This window comes from Musa acuminata, chromosome BXJ3-4 (assembly GCF_036884655.1).
Source record: "Musa acuminata AAA Group cultivar baxijiao chromosome BXJ3-4, Cavendish_Baxijiao_AAA, whole genome shotgun sequence".
NCBI lineage: Eukaryota > Viridiplantae > Streptophyta > Magnoliopsida > Zingiberales > Musaceae > Musa > Musa acuminata.
Genome location: NC_088352.1, coordinates 48,236,043 through 48,252,301, shown reverse-complemented (window position 1 = coordinate 48,252,301; position 16,259 = coordinate 48,236,043). Strand labels below are relative to the sequence as shown.

General features: G+C 46.7%; 2 protein-coding genes across 4 annotated transcripts; one reads left to right on the top strand and one right to left on the bottom strand.

Annotated features, from left to right (window-relative positions):
• The first annotated feature begins 7,204 nt into the window (after positions 1–7,204).
• LOC135636510 (transcription factor PCF6-like) lies at positions 7,205–12,409 on the top strand. 3 transcript variants are annotated; one of them, XM_065148207.1, is made up of 4 exons: positions 7,205–7,774; positions 8,054–8,240; positions 8,352–9,900; positions 12,055–12,409. In XM_065148207.1, the coding sequence occupies exon 3, from the start codon at positions 8,522–8,524 to the stop codon at positions 9,854–9,856; it is 1,335 nt and encodes a 444-aa protein (XP_065004279.1). In that variant the 5' UTR covers positions 7,205–7,774; positions 8,054–8,240; positions 8,352–8,521; the 3' UTR covers positions 9,857–9,900; positions 12,055–12,409. The 3 variants fall into 3 exon arrangements, with proteins under 3 accessions (XP_065004279.1, XP_065004278.1, XP_065004280.1); XM_065148206.1 differs by having other exon boundaries at positions 8,054–9,900; XM_065148208.1 differs by lacking the exon at positions 12,055–12,409 and adding an exon at positions 9,975–12,029 and having other exon boundaries at positions 8,054–9,900.
• A 672-nt stretch (positions 12,410–13,081) lies between these two features.
• LOC135636511 (F-box protein At5g46170-like) lies at positions 13,082–15,742 on the bottom strand. Its single transcript, XM_065148210.1, has 2 exons — positions 14,299–15,742; positions 13,082–13,464 (listed from the first exon to the last, which is right to left on the bottom strand). Exon 1 carries the CDS (start codon positions 15,559–15,561, stop codon positions 14,335–14,337), a length of 1,227 nt encoding a protein of 408 aa, XP_065004282.1. The 5' UTR covers positions 15,562–15,742; the 3' UTR covers positions 13,082–13,464; positions 14,299–14,334.
• Positions 15,743–16,259: the final 517 nt, after the last annotated feature.

Genomic DNA, 16,259 nt, shown 5'->3' with positions numbered 1-16,259 from the left:
TGAACCGCGTAGGTGTGGTCTCGGGATGGCGTAGAGCCGAGGGCCGAGGAGCACAACGCAGGCGGGGTGACAGCGCAGGTGCGATCTCGGGATGGCGTAGAGCCGAGGGCCGAGGAGCACAACGCAGGCGGGGTGACCGCGCAGGTGCGATCTCGGGATGGCGTAGAGCCGAGGGCTGAGGAGCACAACACAAGCGAGGTGACCGCGCAGGTGTGATCTCGGGAGGCGTCGAGCCGAGGGCCGAGGAGCACAACGCAGGCGGGGTGACCGCGCAGGTGTGATCTCGGGAGGCGTCGAGCCGAGGGCCGAGGAGCACGACGCAGGCAGGCGACCGCGCAGGTGTGATCTCGGGAGGCGTCGAGCCGAGGGCCGAGGAGCACAACGCAAGCGGGGTGACCGCGCAGGTGTGGTCTTGGGTTTTATGGAGCCGAGGGGCACGACGCGAGCGTACTGGCGGCACTGGTCTGTCTCAGGAGCATGGAGCCAAGGAGCATAACGCAAGCGGGGTGACCACGCAGGCGTGGTCGCGAGGGTCATGCAACCGAGTAGCACGATCATGTGGGCAGGACGCGAGGACGTGGACTTGGGCACCATGTGGCCGAGGTACACGACAGAGGCGGACAGGCCGCGCCGAGGTGGATCTCGGCAGTGATTGGCCGAGGTGCTCGGTGCAGGCAAGCTGCGACCGAGTGACATCGCTCAGAGGGGCAGGCCGCTCTGAGGGCAGAGTGTGGCCGAGGGGTTCGGCACAGAGGGGCCGACCGCGCAAGCGCTTCTCGGGAAACATGGTGCCAAGGAGCACGACGCAGGCGGGCAGGCCGCGCAAGTCTGTCTCGGGAACATGGGGCCAAGGAACACGACGCAGGCGGGGTGACCGCGCAGGTGTGGTCTCGGGATGGCGTAGAGCCGAGGGCCGAGGAGCACAACGCAGGCGGGGTGACCGCGTAGGTGTGATCTCGGGATGACGTAGAGCCGAGGGCCGAGGAGCACAACGCAGGCGGGGTGACCGCGCAGGCGTGTTCGCGAGGGCCATGCGGCCGAGTAGCATGACGTGCGTCGGGCTGACCGCGCAGGCGTGGTCGCGAGGACCATGCGGCCGAGTAGCACGACGCAGGCCGAGGGGGTAGGCTAGGGCCGAGAGAACTCGGGCGGGCAGACCGTGTAGATGTGAACTCGATGATGAAGGGCCGAGAAGCTCGGCGCAGGCAGGCTGCGACCGAGTGACATCGCTCAGATGGGGAGGCCGTTCTGAGAGGAGCTCGGCAGAGTGTGGTCGAGGGGTTCGGCGCAGAGGGGCCGACCGCGCAAGCGCTTCTCGGGAAACATGGTGCCAAGTAGCACGACGCAGGCGGGCAGGCCGCGCAAGTATGTCTCGGGAACATGGGGCCAAGGAACACGGCGTAGGCGGGCTGGGGCCGCGCAGGTGTGGTCTCGGGTGGCGTAAAGCCGAAGAGCCAAGGAGCACGACGCAGGCGGGGTGACCGCGCAAGTGTGGTCTCGGGATGGCGTAGAGCCGAGGGCCGAGGAGCACAACGCAGGCGGGCAGACCGCGCAGGCGTGTTCGCGAGGGCCATGCGACCGAGTAGCATGACGTGCGTCAGGCTGACCGCGCAGGCGTGGTCGCGAGGACCATGCGGCCGAGTAGCTCGACGCGGGCCGAGGAGGTAGGCTCGGGCCGAGAGACAACTCAGGTGGGCAGACCGCGCAGATGTGAACCCGACGATGAAGGGCTGAGAAGCTTCGGCGCAGGCAGGCTGCGGCCGAGCGACATCGCTCAGAGGGGCAGGCCGCTCTGAGGGCAGCTCGGTCCTCTCGGACCGAGTCGTGTGAATGCAAAAAAGAGGGGGGTTAGACCGAAGCTAACCGTGAGCCAAGAGGCGGTCAGGCAAACATAGAGCCTTCGCTTGGAAGAGACTGATGAAGGGGCTAGATTCCTTGCACGAGGATTACACCGGATAGCAACCGCGGGTGCTTGACTGCTGCTACGGGGTCCGTCGCCCAGAGTCGCTCTTCCTTGTGGTCACCCAAGCTTCCGCCGCGATGTACCGGTTGGCTCGCTGGAGCATATCTGGTACTGTAGTGGGGGGTCGCTCTACGAGGGACCAACTGAATCTGGAAGGTCGCAAGCCTACCATGAACGCCTGCACCAACAAAGAGGGGTGAGTATCCAGTAAGCTCCGGATTTGCGCGGTAAAGCGATCCACGAAGCATGAGAGGGGCTCGTCCTCTCTTTGTTTGAGTCCGAGGAGTAGTTCCGCGGAGGGCCTCGGCCGGGCATGGGCTGCGAAGTGGAGCTCGAAGTCCTTGGCGAGTTGGCCGAAGGAACTGATTGTTCCAGTCTTCAGGCCAGCGTACCACGTGTGGGCTGGACCCCTGAGGGTTGTGGGAAACGCCCTGCACATTAAAGCATCAGACGTTCCATGCAGCGCCAATTGGGCACGGAAAGCGACGACATGATCTGCTGGGTCCGTGGCGCCGTCGTATGCGTCCAGAGAAGGGAGCTGGAAGTTCGAGGGAACGACGAGATCTCGTATCTCTGGTGCGAATGGAGATCCTCGGTGTGAGTCCACCCCAAGCTTTCCCTCTGAGTTATGAAACTCCTTCTCCAGTTCGTCGAGCCGCTGACTGAGAAGACATAGCTGGGCTCGCAGGGAGTCTGTTGATTCCGAAGATAACACCTCGGGCTCCGGGTGGCCGCTCGGGTTTGTCCTTGCTGGATCCCCGAGTGGGGTCGGTCTGACCCGAGGAGAGGCGGAAGGCTCCAGAAGCATCATGTGGGCTCGAGCGGGCGGCTCTTGTTGCCGTAGCGGCTGAGTCTGCTTGCCTCCTCGGGCAGTATGTCTACCTGGCGTGCTGACGTGACGCGTTGCCATTTTTGTCACTATCATAGTCGTTATATATATATATATATATATATATGTTAGCGTGAAATGTATGCGTCAAGATTCGTGATGTATATCAACTCCACGAGACTTCTAATTATATTGTTCTACCGTTAAAGGATCTCAATTATTATTCGTAAACAATGTAAAAATCCTCCTTCAATTACACGAATAGTATGCATATTTAATTTTACTTTTTATTAGATATTTTTTCGATAATAATAACGAACCTATTATTATCCAAAGAAAATGATGACAATCTTAAGCTCAATCACGTCTAAAATGATCGATCGAGTTGGGTTATCATTGAGACTTTTAATTATTATCTTTAATAAAAGAAAAGATAATTGAGAAGCAAATTCAAAATTATTTTTTCAAAATTATTATTAATTAGTTGGTTTATTTTAATTATTATCTTTTTTTGTATTGTATATAAAGAGATGAGGATTTTAATTATTATCATTCATACATTTTCCAAAGTAGATTAGCTAAAATTATCAAAGACATTTGCCAAAATTTATGGTGAAAATGTAAAACAAAAAAGAAAAAGAAAAAGCATTTCGTTAAAATCGTGGTGGTTCAGATCGTGACCACCCAAATCGCGAAACGTGTCCGCATCCGACGAACCGGAATTAGACAAGTGTCACGCATGGAAGGTAGTAATTAACCCACACCGAGCCTACTTGGCATTGATATGTGCCCGAAGCACCTCTTTTTATCCATCAATCCACGAGCTCATCTACCCACCTGCTTCAAGTCACTCTTCCCGATCGCATCATCCCTTCCTTTGGCCTCTTCTCCTCCGGCAATCATTCCTCGATGCTATCAAACACACATCTCGATGCGATGATGGCCGTCCGAATCTCGTATTTTCGATGGTTAGTATTCTCGGCACGTACCGGTCCGATCATCAAGCGACAACCAAGCATAGTGTATCGGAATCGGGACTCAAGATCGACGACTCCGATGCAAACAATTAATAATATTATTATAGTCATGTGAGAGGGAGGGAGAGAGAATCCTTGGCGACTCCCAAGGAGGATGGGTTTAATCTTGTTTAAGCTCCCACAAATGGGAACATTAGGGTTGCACATGAGGGTGGATTGGCCGTACATGTTAGGACTATAGGGGTAGGGACTTGGGAGAAATAAACAACATATAAAGTAGCTAGATGATCGACTCAAGCTGCAATGACACCTCTCCGTGGCATTAGGTTTTAGGCTTGCATGTGACCTGCTCATGCTCATGCTCATGCACGAAGCTCCCCAAGTTTTGTGTGCCATGAGGAGCTTGATGTCTGGATTCGATGGATGGGGAAGTATCAGTGAGAAATGATGAGTGTTACCATCCTCTGCATGTGTTCTTCCATGCCTTGGAGATCTGCCCTCACTGCACAGTGTAGCATTTACTCTCTCTCCCTCTCTCTCTCTCTCTCTCTCTCTCTGTCTCTCTCTTTGTATCTCTGACATTTCCATGAGTCAGATGCGCAGCACTGCATTCGAATGATTCAGTCCTATATGTCACGTAATCACAATGCTGTGGAATACAAATCTCACTGTTGTGTTGAGTTGGATGGATAGAGTGTTCAGCTTCTGAAGGTAGTAGAAGAGTATGAATACATGGATGAAACAGCGAGATCATGGAGTGGAAGTGCCAACTCACGCAGTGGAAGAACTGTCGCATGCAGTTCTCACAAGCTCAAGGAGAACAGTTGCTTGCGGTCCTGGCTGCCATGCACATACACCACTGGTGCGCTGGAGAGAAGAACCATGTTGTGGGAGCTCACACAGAACTGGGGGCAATGGCACGCACAGTACTGGAACAGAAGGGCCAAGGAGCTGCATTGCCAATGGCACAAGCGCTCATGATTAAAGATGGGGGAGACGAAGAGAAACACAGTGCCTCCTCTCTCTCTCTCTCTCTCTCTCTCTCTCTCTCTCTCTCTCTCTCTCTCTCTCTCAGATCTCTATCACTGCACAGGAGTCATCCTATTGCCTACAGCGCTCTGCAGTGCATGCCTGACCACCACACTTGAGCATTAGGCATCTCATGGTTCTCTGTCACAAAAATCTTGATCCAATAGTTGCTGAAAGACCTAACATGATGCTGTTTAGTGAGTGGTTTGAGTTGTGCTGTACTTACAATTATAATCTTCAAATATCATAATACACACAACATTTCATTAGAGTTACAATTCCAATGTTCTAATTATTCATAGCATGTCTAATATCATGTCAATCATAATAATTTTTCACCCATCGATATATTTTCTTCTTGTTATATTTGATGCCAAGTAAGTTTTGTTAGAGGCAACATGCAATGTTCTTAGTGTGGCCCTTTTTGGTCAAGTTGTGTTCTACAATAGTAATCCTTGCATCTCTCTACTCTTTCCTTCACACTGAAGCCACATAGTGTATGAACTAAAAATAATATGTTCATCTCATCATTCCTTTGGTATGACTAAGCTGACAACCCATCATTGCTATGATCATTTATTTATCTTTGCAACTCGTTATGTTGAATCTTTTTATCACTAATTTGGCATAAAACATATATTCTTGATACCTTTAAATTCCAAAATTTTATTTAGCTCTATTAAATCTCAGTTCATCCCAAACACTAGACATGCATGGGATATGTGCATGTTAGTGTTTCAATCTTTAAATGCCAGGTGATGTAGTTTACATTTGTTATTATGGGTTAAGATGAACCAAAGATCAACAGGTTGATGACATACACCATGTAACATGAAACACCACTTCCACTAATGAAAGATCAACAAGTTGATGGCAAACAAGGATTAGGTAATCTAACTATAGATATTAAAATACTTTGACTTGCAAGATCTTGTAGATTGATGTGGATAAACAATCTCTTGGCCTATCTCATATGTACAGAGGAAAATCAAGGAGAATCTTATGTGGAATCACAAAATTTATTAATCAACATGATTTACAAGTACTTCAAAAGCATTTTTCTCTTTTACAATAATATATAGCTGTCCTCATTAACTACAATTGATTATTACTTGAAAGATGTGTCCTAACATCCTCCATATGTCATCCTAAAAGCATCACTATCACTCATTTTTCCTTAAGTCTCTATTCCAAAAGGAGTAGCAGCATCAATGCCTTTATCTTTGTTTTCTCTTCAGTTTCTTGATGAAAATTAATGTGCCATCATGCAAGAACCTAATTCTTCCTGTGATCTACTTGTTGTACTTGGAGATTCTCAGTGTGGTACACAAACTATACACACATATATATATATATGTATATATATATATATATGTATATATATATATATGTATATATATATATATATATATGTATATATATATATGTATATATATATATGTATATACATATATATATATATGCATATATACGTATGTATATGTATATATACATATATACACATATACATACATATATACATATATACATATATATATATACATATATATATACATATATATATATATACATATACATATATATATATATATACATATATATATATATATATATACATATACATATACATATATATATATATATATAGAGAGAGAGAGAGAGAGAGAGAGAGAGAGGGAAGCTGCATGATTACTAAAATGAAGCACAAATTAATCAATGATATGATAATCCTGTAATGAACCATAATTATGATATTTGGGGATAATTAGACATCACAGAAAGACCTTTTTTGCACACTCCTATTGATTCATTCCTGAACAGATAAGCAACATATGTGGCATCATTATTGTGTGTGCAGATTCTAATCTCCACTTGTTGCATTGTTAACCAAATGTTCCCTTTGGTCAGCTCAGCAAAAAAACACTATATTAATTGAGCCCCCCTCTCTAATTTTCTCATTAATTATTTCTTAATTAAACTTATCCCACCTCTTCTTGCCTGCTAGACACTGAACATGCTTATAATAATCTCCAACGAGCTACTTTTCATCTTTACCCTCCCGACTACCTATCCTGTGAATGGACAAGACAGTGGGTCCCCTTGACGTCGGTGCTGTCCGCCCTTGACGAAAGAGAGGAGACGAATAATACCGAAAATAAGTTAAACCTCCAATGTTGTACGAGCTATTACACGGTGGTGAAACAGCAATACGATCGGATAGGACGATGCCACGAATGGGAGTTCTAATGATCCTGGCGACGTTTCGAGACGTCGTTGGGTGACGGCGTGTGTGGTGTTGGTGAAGGACATGGAAAAGCGGTAAGGACTAGGATACAGCGGTGATTAGGTGGGGCAGAAGGGGTAAATGGGAAGGGGTAGTCCGGTGTATAAAATGGAGAGAGGAAGAGGACGGCGGCGTGTCTGACCTTTCCCGATAAGCTCGGCCGTTGCTCGAATGGGAACACCTAGGGTTTCGATCCACGAGCCCTCTCGCCAATTCCTTTCCTCCCCATCTTTTTCTCGGACGGATTAAACTAGGATTTCTCCCTAAGGGAAATATTTATTCTCCAATCTGCTGCTTTTCTCACAGGATCCTCCTCCTCTTGGTGCTACGACTGGTTTTGCTTCTGTTCTTTCACCGTCACCATCGCTCTCATTGTGGGCCGACGAGACTGGAAGAGAGGAAGAGATCAAGGTCCGGTTTTGGCGCCTGTCCGAAAAGGGCGTAACGGCATCGGTGAGGATTTTGCTTTGGTTTCATTCGGAAGAGAGGAATGGCAGGGCGGGAAGGCGGGGTGGAAGGAGCAGTGTGGCGCTTCGATCTCGACGAGAATTGGAGGAATGCAGGTCGATCCGGGCTTCCTCTTTGAATCTGGAGTAAAGGAGCGTCTTTGCGGGTGGGTTTCTTTGGTTCTTGAAGATTGAGTGGGTAGATCTGAGAGGTCTCGAGAAGTGGAGGCATTAAATCGACGCAAGGTGAGGTTTTGTCGGAGAAAACTGGGTTTTTAATGTGCAATATCCATGATCAGTCAATCAGACTTTGGTCGTTTTGTTTTCCGAGCGCGCTTTCGTTTGTTTCTTCGCCTGGCGTTTGCTTCGCTGCTCTTTTCCACTGTCTTCTTCCTTATCTCGTTTGGTTTCGTCTTTAAAGCTGCTGCTAGGATTAAAGGTGCCGCTGCCTTTTTGTTTCGTGTTTTTATGACTACGCTCTCAAAACCCGTCAGAATTTGGTGTCTGATGCTGCCCTCATCGCAGACGTTGCTGCGGTACGTAGCTGCTGCTTTCAGATGTCAGTGCTGATTTCTGGCGGCCTGACGAGCTAGCGCGAGCAGCAGGAAGAAAGAAAGTGAGAGATAAGGAAGCCTAGTCCAGCTCTCGTCGCTGATGACCGAAAAAGCAAAGACTACTGGCTGACTTGTCCGGCCACCAACGCAGTCCAAAGGTCTCGCCCTTCCGCTTCATCTCTTTGTTTCTCCGTCTCATATCCTTCCCGTAGTGCTGCGACCGTGAACTCGTCATCAATGCTAAAGGACAATCTTACGCGGATTCTCAGAAACCCTAAGCCCCAGACCTGACATAGTTCCGCTCAGTCGCGCCCGCCACCACCACCACCACCCCTTCCCAGAAAGGCGAACAATCGGGAGGTGGAGATACGAAAGGAGTGGGCGATAAGGCGATAAAGATCCGATCTTATGCCCCGCCCAGGAGAGGCATGAGAACAAGATGGAATTGGAGGAGAGCAACCACGCTTCCAAGCGTTTCCGGGTGGTGGGCAACGGCAGTCAGACGGCCAAGATAGGGCGTAAGGAGCACCGGGAGGATGACGAGGAGGGCAGAGAGAGAAAGGGCAGAGAAGGAGATGACGCCAACGGCACCGCTCCCTGGGAGCATCACCTGTCGTCAAGGATCTTCCGCGTCTCACGTGCCTCCGGCGGCAAGGACCGGCACAGCAAGGTGCACACTGCGAGGGGCGTCCGCGACCGGAGAGTCCGCCTCTCCGTCTCCACGGCCATCCAGTTCTATGACCTCCAGGACCGCCTTGGCTATGACCAGCCAAGCAAGGCTATCGAGTGGCTCATCAAAGCTGCTGCTGCGGCCATTAGCGAGCTCCCTCCTCTCGACGGCTTCCCCAAGCCGCCATATCCTAACAGGGTTGAGACGATGAAGGCCAATCCAGATACTGAGTCGAGCTACAATCAGCAGCAGCAGCATATGTCGACCAAGTCCGGCTGCAGTAGCACCTCGGAAACCAGCAAGGGCTCAGTTTTGTCGCTCTCACGGTCGGAAAGCCGCATCAAGGCCAGAGAACGAGCACGAGAACGAGCGGCAAAGGATAAGTCGAAGGATAGGGACGACGGTGGCCATCATGTGGTCTCCCATCACCAGAACCTGAACCACAGCCTGAACCCTCAGACCTCTTTCACGGAGCTTCTCACTGGAAGCGGCGGCGGCGGCGGCGGTGACGTCAGCAACAATGCCAACGCAACCACTGTTGCTGCAGGCGCGGAGAACACCGTCCGCAATTGCATTCAGAAGCAGATCCCCACGGCGGACTACTTCGTCCAAGCTGGTCTCTTTACACAGCCGCAAGAGAGTCATCAGCATCCGCCGACTTTTTCCTCACAATCCCACTTTGGAAACAGCTCTCCGATGGGAATGCTGCCATTCAACATTGCAACCACCGGCGACCATCCGGAGATGCAGCAATTATTCTTGCAGGATAATCTCTTCCCCATCTCGGCAGTGGCAGCGACAGGGGACTACAATCTCAGCTTCTCAATTTCTTCGGGTCTTGCAGGTTTCAGTAGGGGGACCCTTCAGTCCAATTCATCAGCTCAGCTGCCTCAGCAGCACCACCACAATCACAACCACCTACCGAGGCTCTCTTCTACGGTTGACGGATCGAACCTGCAGTTCTTCGGTGCCGCCGCTGGTTCGGCTACAGCCGGCGCCGGCGCAGAGAATCAGTATCCGGCGGTGTGCGATGGCCGCCTGCAGCTCTGCTACGGAGGGGATGGCTATCGGCATTCAGACATGAAGGGGAAAGGGAAGAGCTGAGATCACCAGAAAAATGCTGCATTTTTGTGCATACTCCATTGCTGGTAAGCTGTTCTTCCCGCTTCTTTCCTCGCCGTCAGCAAGATTACATTTTGATCTACTAGTTCAATGCAACCAGGTCTAATTTTTCTCGAAAGCCTTGTGGATTTCTGTGCTCTATTCTCATCCGGTCCTTCACGGAGATCCAATGCTGAGGTTGACTCGAGGTTTCCTGTCGTAGTTGGAGAGGGGGAATTTAATGGTGGATGGACGGGTGTCCATGTAGAAATTTTATATCGGCCTGTGGTTCCTTCACGTTGTGTCGGATTCACCGAGTGTCAAAAGCTTGGGAGTGATCGAGTTTGAACCCCATTAAACGGGCATCTTGTGGCTGCCGGCCAGTCACATAACATCCACTGTTGCCTGTCACCTGTACTTGCTGTTTCTTTGTTCCTTGGAGCCAGTAAACCGGAATCAAAAGTCCATAGCCAGCTTTTAGGAAGCTGTACGCCACATGAATGCATTCTTCCAGTAGACGGCCTCAAGAATCTCAGGCTTTGACATGGCTGGTTAACTCATTAGAACTTTATGTAACAATTATACCGTAATTCTATGTAAGAAAGAAACAACAGAACTTTCCTTAGGTTTCCAAGTGCAATAAGTCTGTGACTCCAAATGCAACCAGGAAAAAGCTGGTGACAATAGCTCTGAACAATGATCTCTACTGACTCCTAAGAGTTAGTAGAATGTGGAAGTGTCTGAGACTAAGTTTTATTTATCTTCACTTGGTAGTTCTTTTTTTCTGATCATAATACATTTTGTTTCTTACCTTCTATCTGGTTGTCAATTTCATATCACATGATAGCAATTCATTTTCAGTAGTTAGAGTTGAATCTATAATGCTCTTGTGTTATAAAATTTGAGAGCAAGAACTACAAATGTTGCCTCTAAAGGTAGACCTTCATGAGAGTACAACAGCAAATCATGAGAATACAGGCACAAAATCCAAATAGTAAGAGAATAATTCTCCTAGAGAGATAATTTGAAAAATTGAAACAACATTAAAAATGGAGAATGTTTTGTTAGAAAATGTTGACGTATATAATATTGTCGAAAACTTTTCTTATCGCATGTTCTTTTGTAACTTCCTTCATTTTGATTGCCTTGTTAAGATATCATAGGCCAACTTGCTAGTTCCTCCTTTGTTGAAGCACATAATATGTTGAAAGTAAATAGAAAAGGATCAAAGACAACACGAGGAGGATCACGTCTGAGGTGATTAGGGTTGCGATGCAGGGCTGGACTTTGCATGACTCAGGGTAGGATTGATCAAGCTGAGGAAATGAACTTTGAGATAAAACATGCAAATAAATGAAATGCTGGTAATGTACCCAAACTGGTCTTTCTCTTGCACAAGGGTGCAATAATTAAGGAAATAAATGTTTCTATTTGAAGAGAGAGCTCCCTTTCATAGTATAAGGTTTTCGTAATCACTTAGTATGGGTTCAATGAGATGATTGATCCATCACTATGTAGGCAGGGAGCAAGAAGATTCTGTGGTACCCTTCATGGATAGGGCTGTGTAGTTGGTGGTTTAAATTGTTTTTTGGTTGTACAGGCAATTGTTATTTCAAGATAGCATCATTTTGTTCACCAAAGCAGTCTAGTGGTGATGGATAATTTGCAGAACCTCATTTGCTAATGCATCAGCACTATGTTTATTAGGATCATGACTTCAAAGTCTGTGGCTGGAGATTTCCACCTGGGTTCCCAGTCTCCTCTTACACCCCTCTTCCTGACCCTTCATCGTGCCAAAAACTGAGATTGGCACTTTTCTATTGGCTTCTGCTTCCAGTTTACAATGGCTTCAAGTGCTATTGTTGAGCACATAACCTACGAAGTGAACTTCTAATGTTCTTGAGCAAAGCTACTTTCTGCTATTCAGAATCTATTTCAGATGCCTTAGTTGGTCACTGCATTACATATTTTGCTGTTTTACTTCTTATCTATACTCAGCTCTTGATTGGCAATTACATACTTCAGGAGACAAAAAAATTGATCTTCCAGTGGTCACTTTTTTCTGAACTTGAGAGTATTGTTGATGGTGACATATCCAACTTGTGTTTTAAGTCACATGAAGCTGTATTGTTCATTATAACTCTGCTAATCATACACTTCCCAAATGTTCACTACTAACTTCAAATAGTTGGCCGATGCAGGGATTAAAAAGGACTGCAAATGATGGCAAACACGCAGCTTTCCTGGTTAGCACCCGCAATACAACATTGTTTTCAGGTGATGTCTGTGGTGCCAACTGTTGTCACCACCAGCATTATTTAGTTCTTTGTGTTCTTGAGTTGCGTTGATATATGCTGTATCAGACGCTTGCCTCTTTGTATGGTTGGAGGCACAAATCCTTCCTGTTGTAATGGTAACGAACAGTCCTTCCTGTATTGCTTCCTTGTGGATACGACATCACCTAAGAAGATGATGACCACGCACGGCAACTGTTTGATGTATTGCGGATTAGACTCTGATCTGTTGATTGAAATAAGATGTGCAAATTATACTTCATCCAGATATATATATATATATATATATATATATATATATATATATATATATATATATATATATATATATATATATATATAATGTTTGTTGTCAAGTTACATTAGTATCATTTAGAAACTTGTTACAATGCTAAAAGGATCATTTAAAAGCATTTAGTTTAAGGAGAGAGAATTCATGTTGGCAATACATGCTTTGTAACCTAATAGGATGCATATGAATGTTCTATGAGCTTCTACCAGAACTACTACTACTACAAGAAGAAACCTTAATTTGTCTTTCAAAGATGAACCAGACACAGCAGAGACAATGCCCATCTAACATCCACATCAGCATTGTTGAAGCTGACATTTACCCTCATAAACAATCTCATAAAAGAGCTTGAATGCATTGTTTCCTCTGCCCTAATAGGCAAATGAAACATATCCAAGCAAAACAGCATTCCAGACAGGAATGATTTAGAAATACAAGAGGTTTGATCATACCATACAATGCATCAGTGAACATTGAAGATATCACTAAGAAAATAACAGGAATGATTCAGAAATACAAGAGGTTTGATCATACCATACAATGCATCAGTGAACATTGAAGATATCACTAAGAAAATAACGCATACAGCACTCTGGATGATTATAACCTGGAATTGCAACCGACGATGTAGAGAAGCGGAGCTTAGGGAGCAATCAGAGTGTTTGATATTAGTAGCAATCAGAGTGGAATTACAACAAATCCATTATTGGATGTTACAATCGACCATACGGCATCTAAGGAATTTACAGGCTAAGGTGAAGATTTACAAATGATGATAATAAGTGTCTCAACTAATCTTGTAATTTTACTCATGGAACAAGCTTAGATGAGAGAAACATGCTCTGTAACACTTGATGAAGGCATCTCGCATTCCAGCTCAACATTTGTGATGTACGGTCATTGGATTAGGAGGTGAGTCGACAAGTTACCCTCATAGGAAGAGCCCATACTCGGGAACCGTTGTTGTCGTCACCTTTAGTGTATCTTAATTCCCTTCGTCTTCGACACATCATAATCCATTAATCCTAAAATTTCCCCAAAAAGATAGGTCATCATTCATGTTTGCCATAAAGTTAAAATTCTCAAGTATTATAATTGAAACCCTTTATTAGGTAAAAAAATAAAAGCCTTCACAAAATTTGAATCTTTGTAGCTATGAAGTAAACAATTTAGAACAGTAGGTACATACAGAATGAAGATACCATCGATAAGTGATAACCACAACCTCTTATTTTGATTGAGACTACAAATACTATAAGACACTTACAAATAAAAAGAACTATTTGTCTGTATTTGATGCGAGCAAATATACCAATTGATGATTTCTTATGTGTAATCAAAACAATCCGATGATATAGCGACTAGAAATGAACCTCATACGTTCTTATAAGCTTCTGGTTATCAAGGTATTGTATCGGACAATCTTACTTTACGAAACATATATAATGAATGTGTTTCACGACAAACAACTAACATCAATGGAAAATGACATGCTTTTACAAAAAGAAATTAACGAATTGAGTTGGACAATCTTTATGAAACATAACTAGTGATTGTGTTTCACAATGAACAACCAACATCAATGGAAAAATAGTGTGCTTTTACAAGAAAAGTTCAAAGATTTATCGTTTGCTATACATGCATGTCACTATGGTCCAAACTCAACTCTCCATGTGTTTCAATGACAATTAGGTTATGCCATGTTGTTACTTGTGATGCAACATTCTTTCTTAGGTAGCTTGTAACTTTAGGTTCCCCCAAACAATAAGCAGATGCAGAATCTAATTACCTCTGTATCAATCATGTAAAGAGAAATCAACTTGGGTTAATCCATTACTCGAGCAAGATTTGATTTTTACCTCTAAAGGTTCAATTTTGTGATAGTTTCTTCAAGCTCAGAAGGAATTCATCTCAAGGCTGTAAGTCCTCCTCTTCATTAGCATCGTAGCCGCCGTCCGGTATGGCTCTTCGAATGCATCTGAGACCCAGTAGCCATCCGAGAACCCAAAGGATCCACCAGCACCGCCGACTGCCTCCCTCGTCCGCTCCTCACTTGGTCTGATAGCCAACAAAGTCGTGCCCTTCAACACCATCCCGCCGGGCAGCTCCAGCTGGTGGGCGTACCACAGGCGCATGCTTAGCGCCGGCAAAAGGGTCCGTTGTGAGCTCCCCGAAGCCGTCACCGGCTTCGTCCGTAGTTCTTGCAGCTGCCGCCGGTCCATTGTCAGCACCCCCTGCCCATCAGCATCCGTCAGATCTAAGCTCTCTAATGTCTCGTGGTTGGCCACGATCGGATGGAGAAGGTAATGCCGCGCCGAAGCGGCGATCAGTGAGCTGATAGTCCACACCACCCTGCGCTTCAAGCTCCCATCGGTGTAGAAGGAGTCCGGGATGCTCCCGCAGTCATCACCACCACAGGCGTCCTGGAAACTAGGATTTGGTTCAGGGTCTGGCGATCTGAGGGGCATCGAAGACGAGGAGACCGCCGAGGAGGCGCCGAGGATGACGCAGCTATCGAGGGTGGACCCGAAGTCCGCCCTCCACTTCAGGAGGACGCCGCCGTCGACACCGAGCTCGCCGTCGGGGAGCTCGATGCGGAGGCGTCGGACTTCCTTAAAGTTCTTCAAGACCTCCGTCGGGGAATGGTGAGAGGCCTCGGACGGGGACGCCGAGGCGGACTTCCCGGCGGCAGCGGAGACGGCGGTGGCATCCGTGCAGGAGGAGGCGGAAAGGATTTGGCTGAGGGCCTGAAGAGGCTTGACGAGGCCGCCGAGGACGAGGCGGGCGAGGTGGGAGAAGACGCCGCGGGGTTTGTCGGACACGGCGCCGCCGGCCGCGCCGGGGGAGGAGGACGGGTCGTCGGAGATGACGCAGTCGACGCGGACGACGACGTCGTCGACGAGGAGGGCGAGGGCGTGGAAGCGGCGCGAGACGACGCAGCACCGCCCCAGAGCCTTGACATCGCTGATTCGGTTGAAGATCACAAGCAGCACCGAGTCGGGCAACCGGTCGAAGTGGTCAATCCCTTCCTCCTCCTTCGCTGCCACCTCCACCGCCGGCGCCCGACAGAGCGTCCGAAACCCCTCGAAATACAGCTCCCCCAGGGCACCGGAGGACGACATCGAATCACAAAAATCCGACGGAAATGGATCAACAACAACAAACACGCCTAAACCCACAGGATCAGACCGAAAACCCAGTCAAGACGCAATCTTGGAGTCGTTCGCACCGATTGCAGAAGAATTCAAGCACGAATTTTGGAGCGCGATGGCAGCGTGAAGGAAGCTTTTCGTTCCCCGTCGCTTCTACGCTACAACGAAGACTAAATAGAAGAGGATAAGAAGAGACGTCCACTTCACTTAATTCCAAATATTCTAATTTTTAATGTTATTATTATTATTATTATTATTATATATATATATAATATTAGCGCAAGAAATGGCATAGAAATATTCTAATAATTATTTTAATAATAAAAATATAAATTTTAAATTACTTAAAAAATAGGAGTTAGGAATGGGTGGGAAGGAGAGTTCAATTGCTTCCCTTCCTCTCTCTCTCTCTCTCTCTCTCTCTCTAATATACTAATTATTTATTTGATTCATCTGTCTCACAAAGACCTTGTCATTGGATTTGGGGTGTGAGTGAAACAGTCTTCCTTTTGTGAGATAATCTATAGCTTAATAATTCTTTTGTGAGATCATTTTGGATTATTAGTTGGTTTTACACAAAACATTTCAATTTGTCATTTTCCTGTGAAACAAAAATACAACTTTATCCTTCTATTTTGATGTTTGTGTTGACCACACTCGGTCAACTT